This window comes from Ochotona princeps, chromosome X (assembly GCF_030435755.1).
Source record: "Ochotona princeps isolate mOchPri1 chromosome X, mOchPri1.hap1, whole genome shotgun sequence".
NCBI lineage: Eukaryota > Metazoa > Chordata > Mammalia > Lagomorpha > Ochotonidae > Ochotona > Ochotona princeps.
Genome location: NC_080865.1, coordinates 22,326,294 through 22,350,522, shown reverse-complemented (window position 1 = coordinate 22,350,522; position 24,229 = coordinate 22,326,294). Strand labels below are relative to the sequence as shown.

The following is a 24,229-nucleotide window of genomic DNA, read 5'->3' as shown; positions in this document are numbered from 1 at the left end:
TCCTTACTTTATTTTTAGGAAATCCAGGCCATGAATGGTGAAATGACTTGCATAAGTCATACAGCTGGTTGGTGACAAAGCCAAATATGGAACTTTGGTGTCCTGATTGCATATCCAGAGTTTTTGTTCTTGGTGGGGATATTTTAACTCCGAATGCTGTTGTCAGTCATCGCTGCAGGCTTTCAAGTGGGGAATAAATAACTTAGTTTTCTAAGTGGTCCTTAACAAGGAAGAATAGAGTCACAGGGCTCCTGGGATATAGGAAGCTACCTGTTTTAGTTTTAGTTTTAGTTTTAAATAATGAGGATATTTCTAGTATCCTAGAGGACATGCCCCAGAGAAGAGGTTCTCAAGTTTTAGCACTATATTGAATAACTTGGCATACTTTAGAGATTCAAACCTTGCATAGACATACAAGGTGGGGCCAGGATGTGTGATGTCAAAGTTTTACAGGTGTTCTTGGTATGTTTTCTAGGTAAGGCTATGGAGTCTCTTAGTGCTTCTGAAAGTGGAATAACTATTTCAAAGGCCATCTGGTGCCACATTTCCAAATCTAAGGGGGTGGAGAGTTGCGACTCAACTTTAAATTCCCTAGTGAATGCTATGAACCTTAAATATGAACAAAGCTGATCTGGAAGAATCTAAGTCATTAAACAAAAAGCCTATAGTGGTGACTTTTAAATGTTGCTTGTTTACACCTTCTGATAAGAAATATGTTTTATAATGTGATTCAGAAACCCCACATAATCTGAAACAAGTTTGACAAATAAATATTTACCTTACCAAGTGCAATGACTGGATCTATACTGTTTCATTTTTTAAAGCAGGTAATCAAAACTCAGGAAATTGATTTCTAATCTCAACTCATTGTGATTTGATACACAGGATTGAGATGTCATAGATTTAAAATTGTTTCTGTTAACTTTTCTCCTTTTTTTTTTTTTTAACAATTACTTGTGTTATACCAATACTATTTGCTAGGGTTGCTTGCCTATGAGGAAGGCACATTTATGTCATAGTCAGACAGTACTGTCACTGTGTAGAACGTGGATTGTCCTTGTTCCCTGGACATGGCAGATCTCCACCTCCACGATGATAACACTGTTGGCTTGCACCGAACACAGTGTCTCAGTAATAGGAAACTCCAAATAAATTGAGTTTTTAAAAAAAGGAATTGCTTTGTTCATGGAACCAGTAATCTAAACTAGCTGATTTCAGATTTAGACAATATCAACTGGATCCCTTCACGTCTGTTCCCCCTCCCCCCCCCGTAATGGCTCCTAATGTGGTAGATTTTGCTCTCCTGTTTTAAGGGCAGCAGCTGCATACTACATACTGCCAAGCTCAGATTTGAACAGGCTTGGCACCCATCTCGGCTTAGCTGCATTACCATGTATTGTCTCCTCAGTCAGTCCCCCACCCCCGTCCTGGTTGCAATGAGTCTTTCCTTGCTGCTTTTCTATACCTACAAAAATTATTGTTTCCTGAAGTCCTCAATTGAAAAAGCCCCTGGGGAAGTAGCCACTGTCACAAACAGGTCCCTTACAGGAAATGACAGCTTTAAGTAATGAGAAAGAATTGATTAAAATTCACTCTTGAGAAAGGGGTGTTTTTTTTTTTTTTAATTTTTAAAACAGATTTTGCTTATTTTTACGGAAAGGGAGATAAGATTTATGGAGAGAAGGAGAGACAGAGACAAAGACCTTCCATCTGCTAATTCACTCCCCAAATGGCCACAACAGTTAGAGGTGGGCTGATCCGAAGCCAAGAAGCAGGAGCTGCTTCTGGATCTCCCACGCAGGTGCAGGGTTCCGAGACCTTGGGTTATCCTCAACAGCCAGGACACAACTAGTGCCTATATGGGATCCTGGCACTTGCAAAACCAATTGAGCCATCACACCCGGACTGAAAGGACTGGTTTTTAAATGAACAAAAACAGTAAGAGTGAGCCCAAGTAGACAATAGGTGTTAGCATTCAGATGTGCAGTGGCAAGCTTATGTAAGTTTCTCTGAGGTCTTTTACCACACTGTGGATCTGAGAGTTTTCAAGAGGTATCTGTGCAGTCAATGCTGAAAATATCAAAGGCTACACAAATGAATTACAAAACTTAAATGTGAGAAAGAAATCTGATTATATTAGTTACTCTTCACAATTGCTTTATGTAGAATTTCGTGCTTTTGCTTCCTCACACCTTCTGTTACTAAGCACAACAAATGTATTCTAGTAAGTTTTCAGGAAGCTGACAGTGGCTCTGTAGTAAAAGAAAATGTTGAATTACTAAAACGGGGATTTCCCCCCTTCTTTACACTCCAGCATACAGAAACTGCAACTTTAAAGGAGTCTGAGTCTAGCATACTTTAAAAGATTTTCAGATATATAAGCATTTTATACATGAAAGACTGTATCTTTGATTCCTGCAATAATAGGATCAGGTTCTCTACTTTGTCTTTGTCACAATTTGCTCCCAAGTTTTCTAAGATCCACACTCTGCATGGTGTAGTGGTCTTAGGCTGTGCGTTTTGCACTGCCAATTGCTTGGCCTAGTTTTCAGATATCTGAAAATTTGCTTAGAAAATCTGTATTCCAGATATTTTTGGGGATTTTTTTGATAAAAAGAGTACAAAATAAGTACCCTGAGGTTTGTATTGTTCTTCCTAACTTGGTCTGTAATTTTGCATAAAAACCTTATAAATTCTCCCTTATAACTTAATTCTCTTCTAACAATATGTCCATTCATTTCTAATTTTCTAATTTCTGTCTTTTGAAAGCTCTAGCATTTTAATTGCTTATGGAAAACTAATAAGTATCCTGTCCTTTACAGTGATTTCATTACGTTCTTATTTTTAATGAAAATTTTATTATATTTCGGTTTATAGTGTGGCTTGATCTAAGAACCCAGTCTACTGTTGAGAATCTTAGTAAAAGAATTCCAGGAAATAATAACTTTGTCAAGGTAAGAAAGAAATCTCTTGAAATGTTTTTATAAGAATGTTTATAAAAAACATGTGCAGATTTCACCAGAAGGATTATCAGGGCCTTACAGCTTATGGCACAGTAGTTGTATGATTCAGTTTACAGACTGTTCCCCAGACATTGTCCTTGCCTTGTGGTGAATTGGAAGAAGGCTGGAGGGCATTAAAATGTGTGCAATGGTTTAAGCTGTTCTCCCCAAGGGGTGCTTTCTAAACCCATCTCTGTTGTTTTCTAATGATCATTGAAGCAAATTCTGAGTAAAGTTGTTAGTTTTTACCGAGCTGGATTCAAGGAGAGAAAATAGGAGACACTCAAACCCTTAACTGAACTCTCTTCCACTTTCTTGATATGAAGAAAGCTAGTAAAAATTCCCTCATTTTCAGGCATTTTATAAATGTCTGCAGATAACTGAATGGGAAGGCAGGGCGCACTCTCAGAAAGGTCATAGCCAGAAGGAAGTTCCCTCTGCTTTGTTTGTTCATTTCCATTTAGTGGGATGTTTATGGCATGTGTGTGTGTGTTCAAGTCTTATGAAGCTGGAAAATCATTCAGTTGTATCCTGAATAAACCCGTGCATGTTCTCTATTCTGTTCTCTTTGTCACACTGCCTAACACTCCCAACTCTGGTTGCACTGTGCGTCAGGGGATACATGGTTTTTGTCTTTGACGCCATTTCAGAGAACTGTTACACTTTCTATCTACACATCATGGAGATTAAGTATATTCAGCCCACTATTAGCTTTTGGGTTCTTAAAAATCAATTAAGATATTTCAATAATTTTTTTGAGTATTGGTCTTTTTTTTCTAGGATAGGAAAGTTAGAAAACCTTAGGAGTTTTAACTTACAAATATAGTAAAGTATTAAATATTTTGAGTTTTCTTCCATAACAAAAGGGTTTTATAGTTAGGTGATAAATGAAAATAGAGTTTGAGGAGGGGAAAGATTGTTGCATTATTTTCTTGTATGTATTAACTGCTTTAATTAGGCTTTATAAGAAACATGACATTTAACATACTACCATAAATAAGAGTTAGATCTGACCCATTCTCAAGAAAGACTGATAAGCTCATATTTGTTTCATGTTCATACTGTAAACTTTTATTCAGTGCACATTGCCTCTCTTCAATGTATTTGAATTTAGGCACCTAAATAGAATAGCTCTTAATTGCTTGTAATTTAGCATGTCTTTGACTCTGCTTTAGTTTGCAATAATTTTATATTATTTATGTTGTTTTAACACATGTATATACACAAGAATATATTGTTATTAAGTCTTTTGTGTTTTGAAGACATAAAATTATCTGATATGGTCACTAGTTTTGTGAATTGGATTCTGATTTTTACTTTCATGAAATGTAAAATAAGCAGAGTTTTGATTTAGTTTCTATACACAATACTATATTATTATAAAAGGTAACAGCTACATTATCACTGACTAATTGCAGGATGATGTGTCATTTAATTTTGTCATTACCTTGTCACGTGGGTGCCCTTTGGCTTTGATCTCATAGTGCTTTGATCTTTGTCCATGAATATTCTTGTGTCATGAGATAGAAACAATATTTTCATTTCTAATACTATGGGATTGCCTTTGGGCCATTGAGAGTTTTGCTTTTTTGAACTCCTGAACTTTGTGGTTTTATTTTAAACTGTAATAAATATAAGTTGCTGGCCTAACTTCATAACTGTTTTAGTCCAAAACAGGCCTCCCACTTAGTACTTACTTCAGTGCAGTGAAACTTCGTTGGCTCCTTGACAATGTGAAAAAAGTTCAAAAAGCTGTTGAAGAAAATAGAGCCCTTTTTGGGACCATTGATTCATGGCTTATTTGGGTATGTATAAGTACCATTCCTGTATGGAGAATTCTGTCAGAAAATTATTGTAAACTGCCTGACCTACTATTTTCTACTAATAGTTCAACACTTTTAGTTAGCATCATTAAGAAAAACTGCTCAAGAAGAAGGAAAACCATTTCAGCCTCCAATTGAGAGGTACTTTTCCCTACTTCCTCCTTATTTTTTTCTTTTTTTAGTTCAATGAAAATGGAGGATACTTGCCAAAACCACATCTCATATGTGTTATCTTTAAAAAAAAGATTTATTTTATTTTTATTGTAAAGTCAGATATACAGAGAGGAGGAGAGACAGTGAGGAAGATCTTCTATCCGTTGATTCACTCTCAAGCAGTCACAACGGCTGGAGCTGAGCCAATCTGAAGCCAAGAGCCTGGATCCTCTTCCGGGTCTCCCATGCAGGTGCTGGGTCCCAAGGCTTTGGGCCATCTTTGACTGCTTTCCCAGGACACAAGCAGGAAGCTGGATGGGAAGTGGGGCTGCCGGGATTAGAACTGGCACCCATATGAGATTGTGGTGCATTCACGGTGAAGACTTGAGCTTTTAGGCTACCATGCTGGTCCCTCATATGTGTTATCTTTAAGATAAGAATATAAGTAGCTTTTGATTCTTTCCTATTATATGCTTCGTTTCCACTAACCAGTTTTTAGAAAAGATAAAGCATTTAGCTTGATAAAACACCTAGGACACCTTTTTCATTTGCTTTCAGTATCACACATCTGTTTCTTGTGTAACGGTCATGATGTGAAACTAAATCATAATGGAATTTGTTAGGTAATTGTTTTGCTTAAGTTGAACAAGGAAGAGTAGCAGCTTTTAAAAATTTTTCTAAGATGCTGCTTAAAATGGCATGTCCTCCAGTGGTTCTCTCTCTCTCTCTTCCTGGACTTCTGAGTCTTTACATCACTGTTCCGCAATGTCGAAGGAATAGTGCAGTGACTCTCTTGAACCTCTGTCCCCGTGAATCACATACACTGATCGTCAACCTGTGGACCAACTTTGGTTCATCTAAAATCAGTACTCTTTGTCCCAACAGATCATTTTAATGCAAATCTCAGACATAAACTTTCACTTGTGTATATTTAATGTGAGGACGTTTTCAGCATTCCAAGGAACTTGACGGAAATATTTACCCTGTTCTCCCTTGCCAGATCAAGTCCTTTGCAAGCGTTCCCAGGAAGAGGCACCTTCTCTACCCTCCCTCTTGAGTTTGGCCAGGGAAGGTTGTACTCTGTGTTCCTGGCCAGCCAATTCCACATCTCTCACGCACAGATGAGTGATTCCGTCTGTCACAGTTGATTGATTCATTCTGACAATTGTCTCAAGACAAAGTAAGGCAGGATGTGGGAAGTGTGAGTTACAGGAAACTGGAGGAAGTACATTTTAGTTCTACATCATTGCACTCACTTTTATCTACCTTTGTTCCTTTGTTAACTTCTTAGTGTCTCCAGTTCAGGTATGTGAGTGTTAACATCAGAGTTTAAAACTCTGCTTTCAGGATATGTGCTTGGGTGAGTATAGACAAAGCTCAATGCAAATTGTTAATCAAAAAATAAAAAATAAAACAAAATGGGGCTAGTGTTATAGCATGTAAATTAGGGTACTACTGCTACCAATCTGATAGTTTTTGGTGGAATGCTTTGTTTCCAACCCAGATTCCTGCTACTCTACATGTAAGGGTGGAGGAAGTAGCCCAAGTGCTTGGGCCCCTGCTGTTAGTTTAGGAGACTGCAGCTCTTTGTCTCCCAGTCTCTCCCAGTCTTTCTCTGTGTCATGTGCTTTCAAATAGATGAGATAATTTTTTAAGAAGATAAATATGAGACAAAGGGATAATACAAGGTTCTCTGTAAGTCTCAAGAGATGGATATCTCAATTTATTTCACCTTGCCAAGTTTAAGAAGACTGAATTTTTCAAAGATCAGAAGAGAAAAACAAAATTGATCTTTGGTTTAACCACTGATTAACTAGAATTGTGCTGATGTGGTAACCACTACTCACATGTGGCTATTGAGCATTTGAGTCTGAACTGAGATGTACTATGAGTATAAAATACGACCTAGATTTCAAAGACTTAATACTGAACAAAGAAAATGAAATCCCTCTAATATTTTGCCGTTAAGTATACATTAAAATAATATTTTAAATATACTGGATTAAATAAAATGTACTATGTTATTAAGGTTAACTTCACATATTTAATCTCTTTTAGTGTATCTATTAGAAATTTAAAAATTACAAGTGTGGTTCAAATTTTATTTTGGTTGGAGAGTGCTCAAACTTGAAAACTAAGTAGTTGAACTGTTCAAAAGTTCTATGTGCTGCTAGTTATGACCCTTAATACATAAATTGAGTTGCAGATAAGTACAAATATAACTTGTCCTTTTAATTCTATCTAGAGTTTGACAGGAGGAGTCAATGGAGGTGTCCACTGTACAGATGTAACAAATGCAAGTAGGACGATGCTTTTCAATATTCATTCTTTGGAATGGGATAAAGAGCTATGCGAGTGAGTTGGAGTTTCCCCTAAGATTAGTTTCCCCATTATGTTATTTCTTTCTCAGCTAAATTTTAGTATTTTTAGGTGTTAATGTAATTGACTTATTAAGTACAATCTGCAAGCCTATTTTGGTCTTTATTAAGGAATTTGTTATTGCATGTAATAAGCAGGCCAAATTAATTCTTTCTCATGGGTTAGCTTCCTTTAGTAAAGTAATGTGATTTCCATGTGCTTTTTTTATTTGCATTAATTCAGTTGCTCTGGGAGTTCCAATATTCGGTATCCAAGCATACAACTATGTTCTTCTGGTTTAAGTATTTACTGTTTATACTCTAATATATCCATTCTCTAATTTTTTTCACATTTTAATGTTGAAATACATGCAAATATTTTTACATACTCATTAATAGTCTATCATGATATTTTTCAGATTTTTTGAAATTCCAATGGAAATTCTTCCAAATGTCCGGAGTTCTTCTGAAATCTATGGCCTAATGGTAAAAATGAGAAAGAGATAAAAGAGGAAAGCAGAAAGAAAAAGAAAAGTTTTATTTTTCATTTTAAAATTATTCAAACTCAAAGCACAATTTTTGTTTTTCATAGTTTGGGATTAGTGAATTCTTTGTGAATATTGATAGAATATAAAATAATATTTAGGGTTTAGTTTTATAACTTAAGAACCTTATAGTCCTTCTTACCAACTGATTTACAGTTGCATACATTAATTCTTTGAATATTTTTAGTTTTAAATAATGAGTGAGCCAGATTATTCTTTCAGTCATAGTAATTGCTAAATAGTTGTGATGTCTGCTTTAGAATTGAGACGAGGGACTCTAACATGTTAGTGGTGTTCTTTCTCAGGTTTAATCTCTTTTTGATGGCAAGACTATGTTATATATTAGATTATTTGTCAGCCTGAGCAAAATTTAGCAAAGAAACTAAAAGAAAATTGTTTCTTTCTAATTTGGGGATTTCTGATGAAACTGATTTACCTTTTTATGGCTGCTGTCATTGAAACTAAAAAAAAAGCAGTTTTAGCAAAATGTCTACTTAGCCTCATTGAGAATATGCATTGAGAATGAACAAGGATGTGAACTGATGTTTGAGCACAAAAATCTGGAATTCATGATGCAGCTTATGAAAAAATTAAAAATTTAGAAAACTATTTTTAGACATAAAATATAATAAAAACTCCACTTACAGAGTTAGTAATAATAGGGTCAAAGAATATATTCTCTGAATAAACCATGAAAAAAATTAACCATTTCATTCACAATAAAACTTTATAGCAATGTGGAGTTTCTTAAGGGATGCATAGTCACTACTTAGAATAGAAGCACTCTGGTAATTTCATAGCTGTCAGTAAACTGATTTGAGTCAGGGAAAAGATACTTGAGATACTATCAATGGAATATTGAAAAAAAATTAACTGGCTTAGAGTTCTCTTGCATTTAAAATATTATGCTTCTGTCCCTCTTTTTCCTCCTTGCTGACTGTAGAAAATCTCTCATAGCCTGGTGAGTAGGTTACCCACCAATTATGTTACCCATTCATTTGGAAAAGATACAGTGCATTTCCATTTATTTTGAGACAAGCGAAAGTTAATTTGCTAAGCAGACATGTCTGGAATTTCTTTGACTCTCCAAATTATTATAAACACTATTTGGGTTTTCATTTTTAAAGAAAGCTCTAATCCTGTTTGTTTCTTTATGACTGACACTGATGTTCTAACGTAAAAAAAAAGAAACTATGCTTCTTGGAATGAGAACTTCTGATGCTACCCATTACTAAGTATAGGTATGATGTTTCGGGTTTTAGCACAACAGGGAAATTAGGCATAGTTTTCAAAAGTTTTAGATGTCTATATTAAATGATATCTTGACCAGCCTTTCAGACCAGTTAGTTGGAAATGCACTGAAGCTTTTTCTGCATGCTTCATCAGAGGATGCTCCAGGACTCCTCCATTGAGGAGAAACAGTGCCTTAGGTTCTGAGCACACATAGTAGATCTTACTGGTAGTTTTATCATTTCCAAAGTAAAAGTGGCAACTTCCTCGAGTATTTCAATATATTAAAAATATACTGACTCTAGGTTTCCTGTTGATTCACTCTAAACTTTTTATGAAATGTACCCTTTTTAAACTTGATGCCTAAGCTCATATTTTCAGAGAATATATACTGTAGATAAAAATAGATCTTGAATTATCTCAAACATGAATGAAAGTAACAGCTGTTCTTTTCTGTTTTGTAAAGAGTGTCCTCATATCTGCTGATATTTTCTTATCCTCATATCCATGTGGGGTCAATTGTTTTCTTGCCCACACTTTAACAGATGGGGTATCTGAAACTCTCAGAGTGTATGATTCACAAATGCAGACCAAGGCACTAGTATAAAGCTTTCGTTTCATGTTCTTCCAAGTATATTGCCACTGCTTCATTTCTTAATTTCCCCTGTTCTGTAAAATCACTAATTGCTTCACATTAGTGAATTTTTAAATTAAGTTTACAAAATCAACAGTCAGTCACTTATATCTCATTTTTCTTCCAAGAATGCTGGCCATATTGAAGGAAATAAAAACCATTCATCATGACAAATTAACATATCTTATTTTGAAGAATGATGTCTCCTGTGGATAAGTAATGACCACTCATAGAACATTCTTGTGTTTCTTGCTTAAGAGCAGCTTGATTAGAAAGAAGAGTTGATAAAATACAGCCTTGCACAAATAAATATGTCCCATGCTGGCTTGATAGCTATTTATAGGATATGTGAGTCATTATTTAATAATGACAGTAATAGCCAAATACTAATGGATTTGACAGTCATTTATAACCCAGTCTTAATTTTGTACATAAATAAATTGAAGTATGTAAAGGTTCAGCGGTCTGCTCGTGGCATAATACTAGTTAACCAGGAGCAAAATATATGTCTCCTGATTCCCAATCCATTTTACGTGTTCATTCTCTATGAATGCCATGTCTCTTCTTGTCATTCTAGGAGCACTTCTAGTATCTGTTTCTATGCCACTCGTGTACTTAAAACACTTGCTTTGTCTTGTCTGCTCACATCCTCTGGCACATTACCATTTGTGCTCATTTTTGTTATGTTACATTAAAAGAACTTAAAATTTATAATTGTTCATAATTGTATTTTTTTTTCCAAATTTTATTAGAAAGCTGGGGCCTTGGAAGGTGTGCCAATATCTGGGGTAAGCTTCATCACAAAATACCTCCCTATCACCTCTTCATCTGAATCCTCTTCTGGATGAGGTTTTTCTTCCTTTATCTTAGTTCACTGGAATGTTCCTTCCTGAATCAGGGAATACAAATAGCAGTAGCAAAACTGATTAATTTTTGTTTTTAGGAGAAACAGTATAGGTCATTGAGAACCTTCTGAATAAGTTAATTTAACTTTCTCTTCCAATTTATACTGTCTGATAGAACTATTTACAAATAGAAAAAGATGATTATTTGGAGGAAATATAAGAGACAATTCATGCCTTGATGAATAACAATGGAAAAGTAAACTTATGGTCCTTCTAAAAATGAAATTAATAATATTGTCTTAGCCTGCATTCATCATTGTCATTTGTGCTTTCAGTGTTTAGGGGACCAGTCTGCTGCATTGGTGGGACAAATGTGCTTCCAGGATGGTCAAGCCAAAAATACGTGAGTTTAAGAAACTGAAAAGCTATTGTTGTTTCAAAGGTGAAGCACCTTCTTAAGTTTATTTTGGCCAAAACCAACATAGATATAGGCATTTAAAAATTTTCTTCTTCATCTCTTGAAAATAAAATATATTATACCATGTGTAAACGTACTTACGAAGCATGTCATTCATAAAATCTAATACTTTTTATTCCCAGAAAATACATTTTGCCTGAAATTATTTCTGACTTTGGGGACAGATTGATAAGGAAGGGAGGAGCGCTAAGAAGGTGCAGAAGAGCCATAATAGAACATACAATTTTCAGCTTGTTATTCCTCATATTTTTGTGGCATTTTAACATGTTTGTTTATTTTGAAATACAGAGAGAGAAAGACCATAGATTTTCCATCTGCTGCTTCATTCTGCAAGTGCCCATGGAAGCCAAGAACCAGGAACCCTATCCCGGTCTCCCACATGAAAGACAGGGAGGGATCCAAGCACTTGAACCATCATCTACTTAGGGCTTCCCAAGCTGCACATCAGCAGGAAACTGGATCAGACACAGACTGAACTCAAACCCAGGCACTGTGATATGGGATGCAGATGTCCCACGTGGTGCCCTAACCTTCTGAGCCACAGTGTCTACCCCTATTTGAGGAAATTTTTAAGGTTATTTTCCTGGTACTGTTTTTTTCTCCCAATTATCTGAATGTTCTCATTTGATGAGGCTACAAGGATAGAATTTATCTCCTCACAATCTTATTGCTGATATGTGTGAAGTTTGGGAAAATCCCACATCAAGATGTAGTAAGATGATGATTCCCACTTGGGTGTGAGAAAATAGCTGTTCAGATTATGATTATGTGCTTGCTCAAGGCCTTTGCGTTGGCTGAAAGACAAAGCTAGATCTCAAGTGAATGTCACATTTTGTTGTTGTTTTTCTTAGAATGTACATGGGAAGAGGGAAAAAGAGAGACAGAGACAGAGAGAGAGACAAAGGGGGGGGAGAACAAGATAGAAATAGAGATTATCTTACATCTGCTGGTTCACTCCTGCAAGAACCAGGGCTGGGCCAGGCTAAAGCCAGCATCCAGGAACTTCATCAGGATCTTCCACCTGAGAGGAAGGGGCTAACATTTAGACCATTTTTTATTGCTTGCTCAGGCCATTAGAGGGTGTTGGATCTGAAGCAAACCAGCCTGGAACCCATTCCCACTGTCGCTCGTGGCAGCTTTACCCACTATGCCTCAAGAGTGACCCTAATTTTTTTTTTATGAGAGAGGGGGAATCCCTCACCAGATGATTCATACTCCCTAATGGCTATGACAGAAGATCTGGAACAGGTTGAAGCCAGGAGCCAGGGACTCCATCCTGGTTTCCCATATGGGTGGCAGGAGTCCAAGAACTTAAACCATGTTCAGTTACCTTCCCAGGGACACCATCAGGAAGAAATGTTGAAATGATTCTGTTGGGCTTCAAAGGGAGAGAAGAAAAATACTATGTTCATAATCAGACTGAAAATGAGGAAATATTAGAGTGTGGGAAACATTAAACAAATACACACATAGGGAAATGGGAGACTTTGGAGAATGTTGGGATCATTATGGTAGGATGCTTGAAAATAAAGCTAGGATCATATTGTGAAGCCCTGTATTTCATGGCAAAGAGGTTTTTTTCTGATAGATCCTAGAAAATTTCAACAGGTTTGTGAGCTTGTGCTTAGCGTTCACTGAACTATTACAACAATGGAGGAAACTACTATGGTGGGTGCTTCATAATGAGGTTGTAGACTCAGCAGGACAAAGAAGGTGTAGGTGGTGGTGGATGGTTGAAATAGGGTAAGGGAGAGGAAATACGTATGGAGCTTAGGTTCCTAGGCACTGTGATTAGGCTTAGCCAAAGACAAAAATGGGTCCGTAAAAAAATTCTATTTGGTATATGCTTGTGGTACTGGTAAGGTATCTACATACTGCACATATTTGAGGAAATGGAATTAGTTTAATATAAAAGTAGGGGTTATGAATTTCTTCTAGATCTGATTATCAAAGTGATAAAAGTGGGTGACATCACCAAGAGAAAGTATTCAGGTAGAGAGGAGACTTATAAAAAGTAGGAGCCACTGGGATAGAGAAATCAGAAATTTCCATTATTGTGGAAATCCAGGACACTAGTTATTTAAGCAGAAAGTGTGGTCAGCATCACAAAATACTATAGAGAGATCATGGAGGCTAAAAAAGAGTGGACCATTGTATGTAGAAATTAAGTCCTCATCTTGTGACTTGAAGAATGAAGGTTTAATAGAATTCTAAAGATCAACATCCAGTTGCACATAGTCACAAAAGATGTAGATGGGCAGAAAATAGAGTAAGACAGAACATGCTTCAGAAAATGCAACCATCCAGGAATAGTGAGAGAAGTAGACAGTTTGTGAGGTTAACAGGTTCATGCAATGTTTGAGGAATTTTGTTTAGGGAATTATGTTAGGACTAGAGAATGTTCGTAGACTGAGTGGAGAACAGATGGAAGTTTTAAAATCATAGAAGATAAACAGTAGGCAGAATACAGTATTGATAGATTAGAGAATTTGGGATTGAAAAGTTAATCTTTCCCAATCAGCACGACAAAAAAATGACAGCTCAGAGTTTCACTAGAGGGGAACCTTTGTGGCACAGTCAGTTAAGCCACCACCTGCAGTGCATGCATCCCACATGAGCACTAATTTAAGTCCTAGCTGATATGGTTTTGATCCAGCTTTCAGCAGATATATCTGCAAAAGCAGCAGAAAATGTCCCAGGTACTTGGGCCACTACAACCACATGTGAGACCTAGATGGATTTCTGGGCTCCTCTTGGCTTTGGCCTGGTCCTGTCCCTACTGTTGCAGCCATTTGGGAAGTGAACCAGCCATGGAAGGTCTCTCTCCACCCCTCTCCTCTCCCTTCTTACCACCCCTTTTCTCTATAACTCTGTCTTCAAATAAAATAAATCTTAAAAAAAAAAAAAAAGAATTGAGTAGAAAACCTGTCTCTGGTTCTGATCCTGAGTGTTTGGGGATTCTCTTTTACACTAGATATGTTTTACATTTTTTTTTCTAGAAAGAACATGGGTTATTTGAATATTAAATTCACTTTTTATAAAAGAGCCCTCAAGTAGCTTCCTAATCTCCCCAGGGGCACCAGTGGGGTATAATAAAGTCTTTTAACTTCTTTCCCAGCTTTGCCAAGGGCTACCTGCCATGCCCTTGGGTGCAATCTTTGGTACACCTATGAGGCTGCTCAGTTCTGATTGGATAGTTGTGAAGGATAGCAAGCAGCCTGTACTTTTGCCAAGGTCAAACAGATCAGACAGGTCGGACATCTTTTTGGTATATTTGAACACAGTACTATAGAGAGGCAGGCTAGGTAGAACCTATAACTACTGAAAGTTCTGTAGATGATTGTTGGCTGAAAGGAAGAATATTAACACTTAAGGGGAAAATAATTGCCCATGTACGGCTTTGAAAACTGTGGTGTAAATGTAGCAAAAAAGTGTTCTTGACACTTTGATGATGTGTATTAAGTAGTTATAAAGTACACTAACTTAAGCATGGACTTTTATTAAATAGGTGCCTTGAGCTTTCTCATTGGCTTTTTACTTTAATAGTGTATATGGGCAGATGATTGGCGCAGTGATTACCATGCTGCTTGGGACGGCCACATTCTGTGTCAGAGTGCCGGGGGTTGTTTTCTGGCTCCATTCCCAATTCTAGTTGCTTGCTAATGTGCAGCCTGAGAGGCAGCAGAGCTGCCTCAAGTAGTTTAGTCCCTGTCACTTAGGTGCAAGTCGTGAATTAACTTCCTGGCTCTTGGCTTTGACATAGCCCAGGTTCAGCTATTGTGAGCATTTGAGGAATGTAACGGTAGATGGGAGATTTCTGTCTCTACCTTTGAAGTGAATTTAAAAACCTAGTGTATGTGTATACACCCTCAGACATACACACATAAGTAAAAGGCATAAACTATAACTAACATATTTTATGAATATTTATTAAAAATTCTAACTCACAACGTATAGCTTTTTCATTGTTGTGATAGCAAAAAATAGGGAGTTATGTGCTTTAGTGTGTAAATTTATTACCTGTATTTAGTGTTATTTGACACATTTTCAAACTTAGGTATGTATTACTCTCCCACTTTCGAATGTGTCACCTGTTTATCAAGCAGGCCAAGAATAATAGGTATTGGCACAGATAGAGTATCTTGTACTAATGCTTATTCAAAATAATGATGCCTAATAAAAATATTTATCAAAAAATTGTTCTAGGCTTGTATTTGTTGCGCGAGAGAAGTGAAGTGTAGCCAGTATGATCTGTGGAGTTACGCTGATTGGTAGTAGATTCTGCTGGTATCCTTTTGCCTGCCCCTGTACTGAGCACTGGCCCTTATGCCACCTGCTGGGATGTCACTAGCGCAGTTAGTACAGGGTAGGCACACAGAACAGGAACGAGACATCTAGGGAGAGAAAATGAGCTTAGCCTGAATAAGGGAGACATTACGGCTTTGTTATCCCAACTCAGTTTTCTTTGTGACACTTACTGGTATCAGTTCGGACTCTTTATCTGCCTGGCACAAGGCAAAAGTACCCATTAACGTTCAAGTGCCAGACTTGTTACAGAGTCCAAAGCTTATATCGGTAAGGCTGCCACAAAATACAGTTCTTCCATATCAGCCTGTTACATCCTGGCTCTGATTATTACACCACTGCTATAATAACCAAATCATGCGGAAAGAGTGGAAAAACTCTTCACTGTGGCCTTCAGTGGCCACAGAGGTCCTCAGTTTACAGCTGCATTCTCTCAGAACTCTGCACCCAGCCTCCTCTCGGTGCCGATTGACATGCATTAGCAATAAAATGAGTATGGCTGAGCATGCTTCACGATCTTAGGCTTTGTGGTTTCCTGCAGGGTGATCAAAACATTTTAAGGTAGACATTCCAAAATACTGATACTTCCAGATCTGAAAGACTTTCAACCCCATTCCAGATAAGAAATACTCAACCTATGTTTCTAGAAATGCAGTCCTGCTCTGTGGCTGACTAAATGATAAATGTTCTACCTGCATCATTTCCATTAATGTTGTGCCAAGTACATTTTCTCTCTTTTTTTTTAAAGAAATTGATTTACTTGAAAGAGTTACAGAGAGGAGAGACAGATCTTCCACCTGCTGGTTTACCCCCCCCCCCCCGCCCAAAATGACTGCAGTGACCACTGCAAGGATCCAGGAGTGTTACCCAGGTCTTCCACATGGGTGCCAGTGTCCAAGCATTTTCACTGCCCTCTCAAGCATATCAGCAGGGGTCTAGATCAGAAGTAGAGCAGCTGGGACCCAAACCTATTACTATACAGCACCAATCCCTCTAGAATAATTTTTGAAATATTCTTCCATAAAAAGTGTATGAGTGGTGGTTCTTAGGTTTTAGTGCTTTTCTAAAACTTTCACATAACCACTTCTATTGTTATATGTAAATTTAAACTATTTGTATTATTATTGTTTCATCATTTTCTTTCAATGAATTTGTCATTCTATTCATTTTCTTTCTCCCTATAGATATGGAACAGGATGCTTCTTACTTTGTAATACAGGTCATAAGGTAGGGTTTTTTTTTTTCCAAAAAAGATTGATGAGTATTTTTTAATATTGTAAATACTATTTGAGCATATATTGCAATTAAGTTATTTTTGCATTTGCAGCTTTTACTTAATCTTTATCGTCTTAATTTATAGCACAGTAACAATGAAGAGAATCATGAAATTTGAATGAGTCTGATGAGAACCGTTTCAGATTGTTTGAATTCTATATGTGTGTTAATTGTATTGGTTGGAAATCCAGACTGAAAGCTTGTCACATTCTTTTTTAGAATGAGGAATAAACTTTTGTTTTACAACTTGAATGTGTTCTTAATACTGATAATTTTAACTGCTAAGTTTTAAACTGTTTTTTGATTGTTATTTTGTATCTGTGTCATTTGAGCTTTTAACTTTTCCCCAGTATTGAAATCTTCTGTTTCCTTTCTACAGTGTGTGTTTTCTGAACATGGCCTTTTGACCACCGTGGCTTACAAACTTGGCAGAGACAAACCGGTATATTATGCATTAGAAGTAAGTTCCTTTAAGTCAATATGAATAACCGAGCAAGCAAAGTTAATGGGAAATTACAGTGTTTTCTAACATCTTTTATGGTAAATCCTGATTTATAAGACAAAAAATTCCATTTTCTTCTCAGCAATTGATTCAGTGAAATGAACTAGGTCTGAGTTGAGGGTTAAGGCTCTGGAAACCTGGATTATATTGGTTCCTTGATTATTCTACCGATTACTTGTGTCACATTGGTTGGATTATGTGATCGCTCTGCAGTGAAAGGTGTTCTATCCCTAAGTTTTGATGAAGAGATTTCACTTGTTTACAATTGTTTCAGTCTGAAAATTCTGCAATATACAACTAAAATACTTTCAGGGTTCCACAGGAAACCATAAAAATAAATTTGTCTTCAATAAAAATAAATTTTGTGTAACATTTTGTTATGGAAAAGGGAGATTTATGTCAAATATCATTGGAAACATTTATTTCAAGCATGTTTATAAATCATGGTAGTCAGCGCAGGTCTATAGGATGTAAGTTTGTATTAGAAAACATCTACTTATAAAGTCAAAGAATGAGTAGTCTCTTTGAAAAATCTCATACATTTCTTATAAGCATTTCTGACCAATAAATGTTGAAATGTCTACTGTTAACCTACAAAGACACTGTTGATCTGAAATTTGCTGAAGCTCATTTCCCAGAGTGCTGATAACAATTTGGTTACACACTTTATTAGCTGTTATATCTAGAGTATGAAGAAATTATTTCAGTCCTTCTATAAACACTGTGTTCTTTCTCCTGTCAGCTCCTTCTGCATTGATAGAAGCATTTGAGGAAAACTTAGTCTGCTTATTAAAGTATCTTAACACTTTCAAAACTTAGAATCCTATGAACCTTTTCCCCCTTTCAATTTCCCCTGTGAGGAGTGCTTAACTTAGAACTAAGTGCACAGGGTGTGCACTCTAATAGCAGTAGTAATATTAGTACCACTACTAGTAGTAGTAATCTGTATATAGTAGCAACAGCAAGATGCTTTCTTTTTTCCTTACTTGGGAGAAAGTGGTTTAGAATTATAGATACCTCAGATGTGGAAATAGCCTTAGGGACAGGAGTCATTAGATCTTAACTGCCACCTGGTCTAAAAACCTTTTCTTGTCTCCTTTACCAGTAGCCTTCTAACTTACTAGTGAAAGCTCTGAAAACAACTTCTTTTCATGTAAAGATTTATGCATTTATCTTAAAGCTAGGGCTAAGTAATGCCAAAGTCAGCAACCAAGAGCTTTTTCCAGATGTGAGTAACAGGGACCCCAAGCACTTGGGCCATCCTTCGTTATTTTTTCCAGCCAATTGCCAGGAAGCTGGATTGGAGGTAGAGCGGCTGGGACATAAACTGCTGCTGACACTGCAGGTAGCAACTTTACCTCTGTGCCACAATGCTGGCTCCAAAAATTGCTTTTCGGTAACACCTCTTGCATTCACCCTAGAAAGACTGTCAGGTGATCAGATAGTAAAAGACAGCTCTCATTTTTCTGGTTCTTCCGTGGTCAGAGTAGAGTGTCCTACTGCTGTGATCTCATGTGGTTCCTAGATGCTTGATAGTCTGAGCTCCCTGAAATCAATGCATTGCAATGTGTGTCTTCTAGAAAACAATATAGTATTCTTGTTTAATTTTTGTATACTTTCAAGATTTATTTAATTTTATTTCAAATACCTAGTTCCAGAGAGAGGAGAGACAGAGACAGAGATCCTCTGGTTCACTGCACAAATAGCTTAAAAGTCAGAGCTGAGTCATCCCAAAGCCAGGAGTCAGAGCTTCTGAGTTTCTCATGTGGGTGAAGAGGTCCAGCATCTTGGGCCATCCTCTGCCACTTTCTCCAGGCCATTAGCAGAAAGGTTGATTTGAAATGGAGCAGCTGAGGCATGAACTGACACTCATATGGATTGCTGAAACTGCAAGGGAAAGACTTAACCTGTTATGCCATGATGCCAGCCCCCAATAATTTTTTTAAATTTATTTTTACATTTTATTATTATTATTATCATTTTATGATACAGTTCCATATTCATTCATTCATTCATTTATTTGAAAAGCAGAGTTACGGAGAGAGGGAGAGACAGAGAGACCTTCAATTTACTGGTCCATTCCCAAAGTAGTCCCAGGGGCCAGGGCTGAGCCAGACAGGAGCCAGGAGATTCATCTAGGTTCCCATGTGTGTGACAAAATCCCAAGTACTTGGGCCGTCCTCAGTTGCTTTCCCAGGCCATTAGCAGGGAGCTGCATCTGACTTGGAGCAGCTGGAACACAAACCAGTGCCCATATGGGATACTGGCATTGTATGTGGTAGCTTTGTACACTACGTCATAGTGCTGCCTCCACAACATTTAACTTGTGCTCCATGGTATAATTTTTGTGCTCAATAGTATGATTCCTGCCTGTTTTCTGCAAGCATTCCTTTTGCTTCTCCAGCCTGAGAGTCCATTCATTTATTCCAATAACTTTGTCATGCTATTGGTCCCAGGGGAATATGCTAAAATACCTCACTCTATTTTAGATATACTATTATTAAACCAAGTCAGCTCTGTCTAGCATTTTTGTAGAAGATGTTTTGTTAATTTACATTCATATATTTATTTCTTCCTGTTTAATTTATTACGGTGATTTGTAGTCTATGATGGTGTAGACTGAATCCTTTTTCATTCTTTACTCTGTTTTCTGGTTTTGTCTCATCTAGATATAATGGCATTCTTTTTGACTTAGTTGCAATTCATGTTTTTTTTTTAACTTTCATAGAGTTTCAAGCTGAGAAATAAACATTAGATCATGTGACAACATGCCTGGTTAAGCTTTCTCTCCCCATTCCTTACATGTGAGGTGTCTTTTTGATTAAAGAAACAAAATTTCAGTCGTTTGGCCAAGGTAACTTTTGACATGCTGCGCTTAGTAAAATGAGGATGCAAAAGGCATGCCAATGTACCATCTCCTTTGAAGTCTGAATGTTCAGGGTTGCAGTCTTGAGATCTGGTGTTGCTGTCATCATGTCTTGAATATGTCCCCTCCTTCATCTGCTAACTTGGCAGGCTGAGCAGCAGCAACAACAAAAACAGCAACAGCAATACACACACAGAGAGAGTAATACATTAACAATATCAGGTTCTTTTCCTCACTCCTTTTATGTTTTTCTAATTTCTTTTTTTTTTTAAGATTGATTTATTTTTATCGGAAAGCCAGGTTTACAGAGAGAAGGAGAGACAGATAGACCCTCCATCTGCTGGCTTACTCCCCAAGTGGCGACGATGGCTAGAGCTGATCTGTTCCAAAGCCAGGATCCTGGAGCCTGCTCCGGGTCTCCCAGATGGGTGCAAGGTCCCAAGGGTTTGGGCCATCCTCTAACTGTTTTCCTAGGACACAAGCAGAGAGTTGTATGGGAAGGTGAGCAGCTGAGACACAAATTGGTGCCCATATGGAATCCTGGCTCATGCAAGACAAGGACTCCAGCCACTAGGCTGGAGTCTCTAGCCCATTTTTTAAATTTCTTTTGCAACTAAAGAATATTAAAAATTAACGAAATCAAAATAGAGGGTGAAGGCTAATGCTAGATTGACAAAACCTTTTTTTTCCCCATTAATGTCATACTGATTCTACTTGGTCATACTAATCCATACCCTCCAACTCCCCTTATCTATAAGTGCTTACAAAGTATGTGTTTAAATGACCATGGCTTCAATTTACAGATTACTGTTAGGCTTGCAAGTCAGGGGCTTTTAATATTTTTCTTTCTGTTCTGTGTAAAAACTGAAATTATTAGCATCTATTTTTATTCATTTAGTCTTCTTTTTTTTCTACCTGGGCTGATTTGGAAGAACATAATGCATTTAGATTTATTTTTTTGTTGTTTTGGTGTTTTTTGTGAGTATCTCCAAATTTAAAAAAATAATAGTTTGAAAGAGTGCCAGAGAAATCGAGAGTGAGGAAGAGAGATCTTGCATCTCCTAGTTCATTCCCCAAATGGTTGTTAGCCAGGGCTGTGCCATGTGGAAGAAGTCAGGAGCCTGGAGCTCCATCCAGTCTCCCACTTGGGTGACAGGCAGTCAAATATATGGGCTATCATTTCACTGCTTCATAAACACATTAGCACAGAGCTGGATTAAAAGTGGCGTGACTGGGACCCAAACCAGCATTTCAACTATGGCAGTAGGCATCCCAAGAAGTGCCTTAAGTAAGCTACTATTCCACAACACTTGCCCCCTTTAAATTTTTAATATATTGTTTAAGTATATTTTTTTTCTGTCAGTGTATGTAGTAGTTTACTGCATTCAATTTTCCAATTCTGATGAGGAATTCAAGTTTGCTACCACTTCCTCCACCAGCAGCCATTTCATTTAGTTTCCAATTTCCCTTTTTTCTTCAACATGCAACAATTAATAATTGTTTTCACAATAAATGATAAATTAAATTTACCTACTTATTATATTCATTTCTGTGTTTAGTATCTTTACTTTTGGGTGGCACATTTGATTTCCCCACTCAGATTTTTTTCTTTTGCTTGAAGGGCATCCCTTTATAGTGTTCAGCATATGGAAAAGTAAGTGAATTCTTTTTGTGTTTGTCTTTGCTTTGCCTTCCCTCTAGGAGAGTTATGAAATCCTAGATTAGCAGTTATTTTTCTCACATTCCTCTGGCCATTGTTGACCTCTGTTGTCAATCAAAATGTGATTTCTTTATAGATAATCTGTATCTTTATCTGGGAATTTTTAACATTATCTTTGTCGTTGATACTTTGTAGTTTTACTGTGATGTGCATGGGTTTGGATTTATTTTTATTTATCCTGTTAGGTACTTGGATCCAAGTCTGTCTTCAGATCTGGAAAATTCTCAGCAGTTATCTCTTCAAATATTGCTCCTCTACCATTACCTCCATCCTCTTCTGGAATTGCTATTGGATGAATATTGGAAACTTTGAGCCCATCCTCCATGTCTCTTAACTGCTCTTTTATGTTTTTTAATCTCTTTGTTTCTCTATGATGCATCCCTGGTGAGTTTATCGTATCTACCTTCCATTTCCAAATTCTCTTTTTGAAACCAGCATAGCAAAACATAAAAGTCCCTTTTATGTATTGTGAAATGTAAGACACATGCAGAAAAAAGTTACATGAGATACTAGTGATGAATTATTATGAAGACAAGGCCTATATAACTTGTCTGTAAGTTCTCCCTGGCACCATCACTGCCTTTTCTCTCTCCCCTGGCATAACCACTTCCTTAACTTTCATTATGATCCTTTCCTTGTTTTTGTTCATAGTTCTAACACTTAAACGGATGATTTCCTACACCAGTGTTCAGTTTTACATGTTTCTACAATCAATATACATTCCAACTATAAAGGAAACAGGGAAGAAAAAGGGTGTGTGTGTGTGTGTGTGTGTGTGTATGTTGAATCTGTGTCTTTTTTTTTCATTTGTTTTCATGTTGCCATATATGGTATTACGGCAATTTAGTATTCAAATGTTGATGACATTGTAGTTTTTCTTAGTATTTGCCATTATGAAAACTGCTGCTATGAACTTTTTTTTTTATGTTTTCAGAATTCTATGTGCGCAGCTTTCTGTGGTAGTAGAACTTCCAGGTTGTAGATTATAACAAGTCACACTCCCACAGGCAGTGCATGGAAACACTAATTTTCTTATCATCTGTGTCCATTGTAGGGTTTATCTCATCTATTACATTTTAAAGTTTTATTTAGCATTTTCATTTTCAAGATTTTTAAAGGTTTACTTGTTTTCATTAGAAAAGCAGATTTACAGAGAGGAGAGACAAAGAGAAAGCTCTTCCATCTGCTGCCTCACTCCCAAAGAGGTCTCAACAGTTGGAGCTGAGCCAATCTAAAGCCAGGAGCCAGGAGCTTCTTCCTGGGCTCCCTTCTTCCTGGGTGTCTTCTTCCTGGGCTCTCTACGTGGGTTCGGGGTCCCAAGGCTTTGCTGCTTTCCCGGGTCACAAGTGGGGAACTGGATGGGAAGTAGAGCAGCTAGGAAATGAACCCATAAGGGATGCCGGCACTTACAGGTAAAAGATTAGCCAATTGAGCCATTGCACCTATTCCCTCCTCCCCCATTTCGAGATTTTTTTTCTTTTTTTAAGAAGATTTTTTTTTTATTGGAAAGTCAGATATACAGAGAGGAAGAGACAGAGGAATATCTTTTTTTTTGTTGATTCACTCCCCAAGCGGCCGCAATGCCTGGAGCTGAGCCAATTGAAGCCTGGAGCCCGGAGCCCGGAGCCCAGAGCCTCTTCCAGGTCTCCCACACGGGTGCAGAGTCCCAAAACTTTGGGTCATCCTCAACTGCTTTCCCAGGCTACAAGCAGAGAGCTGGTTGAAAAGCAGGGACCCCGGGACTAGAACCAGTGCCCATATGGGATTCCGGTGTATACAAGGCAAGGACTGTTGCTACTGTGCCTGGCCCACTACCAGCCTCTTAACTAGGTTATTTAATCCATCCATGAAAATCAGAGAGAAAGAGAGAGAGAGCCAAGAGTTTCTTTTAAGCCTCCTATGTGGGTAGCAAAGTCCCTAGCACTTGAGTCATCTACTGCTGCATATCCCAGGCTGCTAGGAGGGAGCTGGATAGGAAATGGAGCAGGTGGGGCACAAACCAGTGTCCATATGGCATGCCAACATTGCAGGTGGTGTCTTTACCCACAATGCCACAACACTGGCTCCCACATTTATAATATAATGAGTATATATATATATATATATATATGTATATATATATATACACTTCTGTATATACTTATATGCGTTATATAAATATAAATAGCATTAATATATTATAACACATTTCAAGATCTTTATATGACTTTTTCACAGTAGTTTTTTGGTAGTTCATAATTTTGTGTATTAATGAAAGTGACACTTTTATTTCTCGTGAAATAGTTTCAGTGTATATAAAAAATCTTGATCAGACTGGAATCATTTTTAATCTTGCTGTTAGGTTTTTCTGGCTTATTTTTTTAAAATATAGATTTTTGCATGTATTTTCAAGTTTTTACTTCTAGTCCCATATCCCTTCAAGACATGCATAGCCTTAGCAAACTGACCATTGCTGAATTTTCCAGATCCCTACACAAGTGGAAAAGTGTAGGCT

At 37.2% G+C, this 24,229-nt stretch overlaps 1 protein-coding gene across 6 annotated transcripts in view; it reads left to right on the top strand.

Annotated features, from left to right (window-relative positions):
• Positions 1-24,229, top strand: part of GK (glycerol kinase) — an 81,010-nt gene that overhangs the window by 36,340 nt on the left and 20,441 nt on the right. For 3 of the 6 annotated variants that reach the window (XM_058658456.1, XM_058658458.1, XM_058658457.1), the window contains 9 exons: positions 2,878-2,954; positions 4,670-4,807; positions 7,224-7,333; positions 7,755-7,821; positions 8,824-8,841; positions 10,497-10,532; positions 10,925-10,992; positions 16,557-16,599; positions 17,027-17,107. In XM_058658456.1, coding sequence (XP_058514439.1) covers positions 2,878-2,954; positions 4,670-4,807; positions 7,224-7,333; positions 7,755-7,821; positions 8,824-8,841; positions 10,497-10,532; positions 10,925-10,992; positions 16,557-16,599; positions 17,027-17,107 — 638 coding nt within the window. The remainder of the gene's footprint in view (positions 1-2,877; positions 2,955-4,669; positions 4,808-7,223; positions 7,334-7,754; positions 7,822-8,823; positions 8,842-10,496; positions 10,533-10,924; positions 10,993-16,556; positions 16,600-17,026; positions 17,108-24,229) is intronic. The other 3 variants (XM_012927766.2, XM_004587831.3, XM_004587832.3) reach the window with 1 other exon arrangement.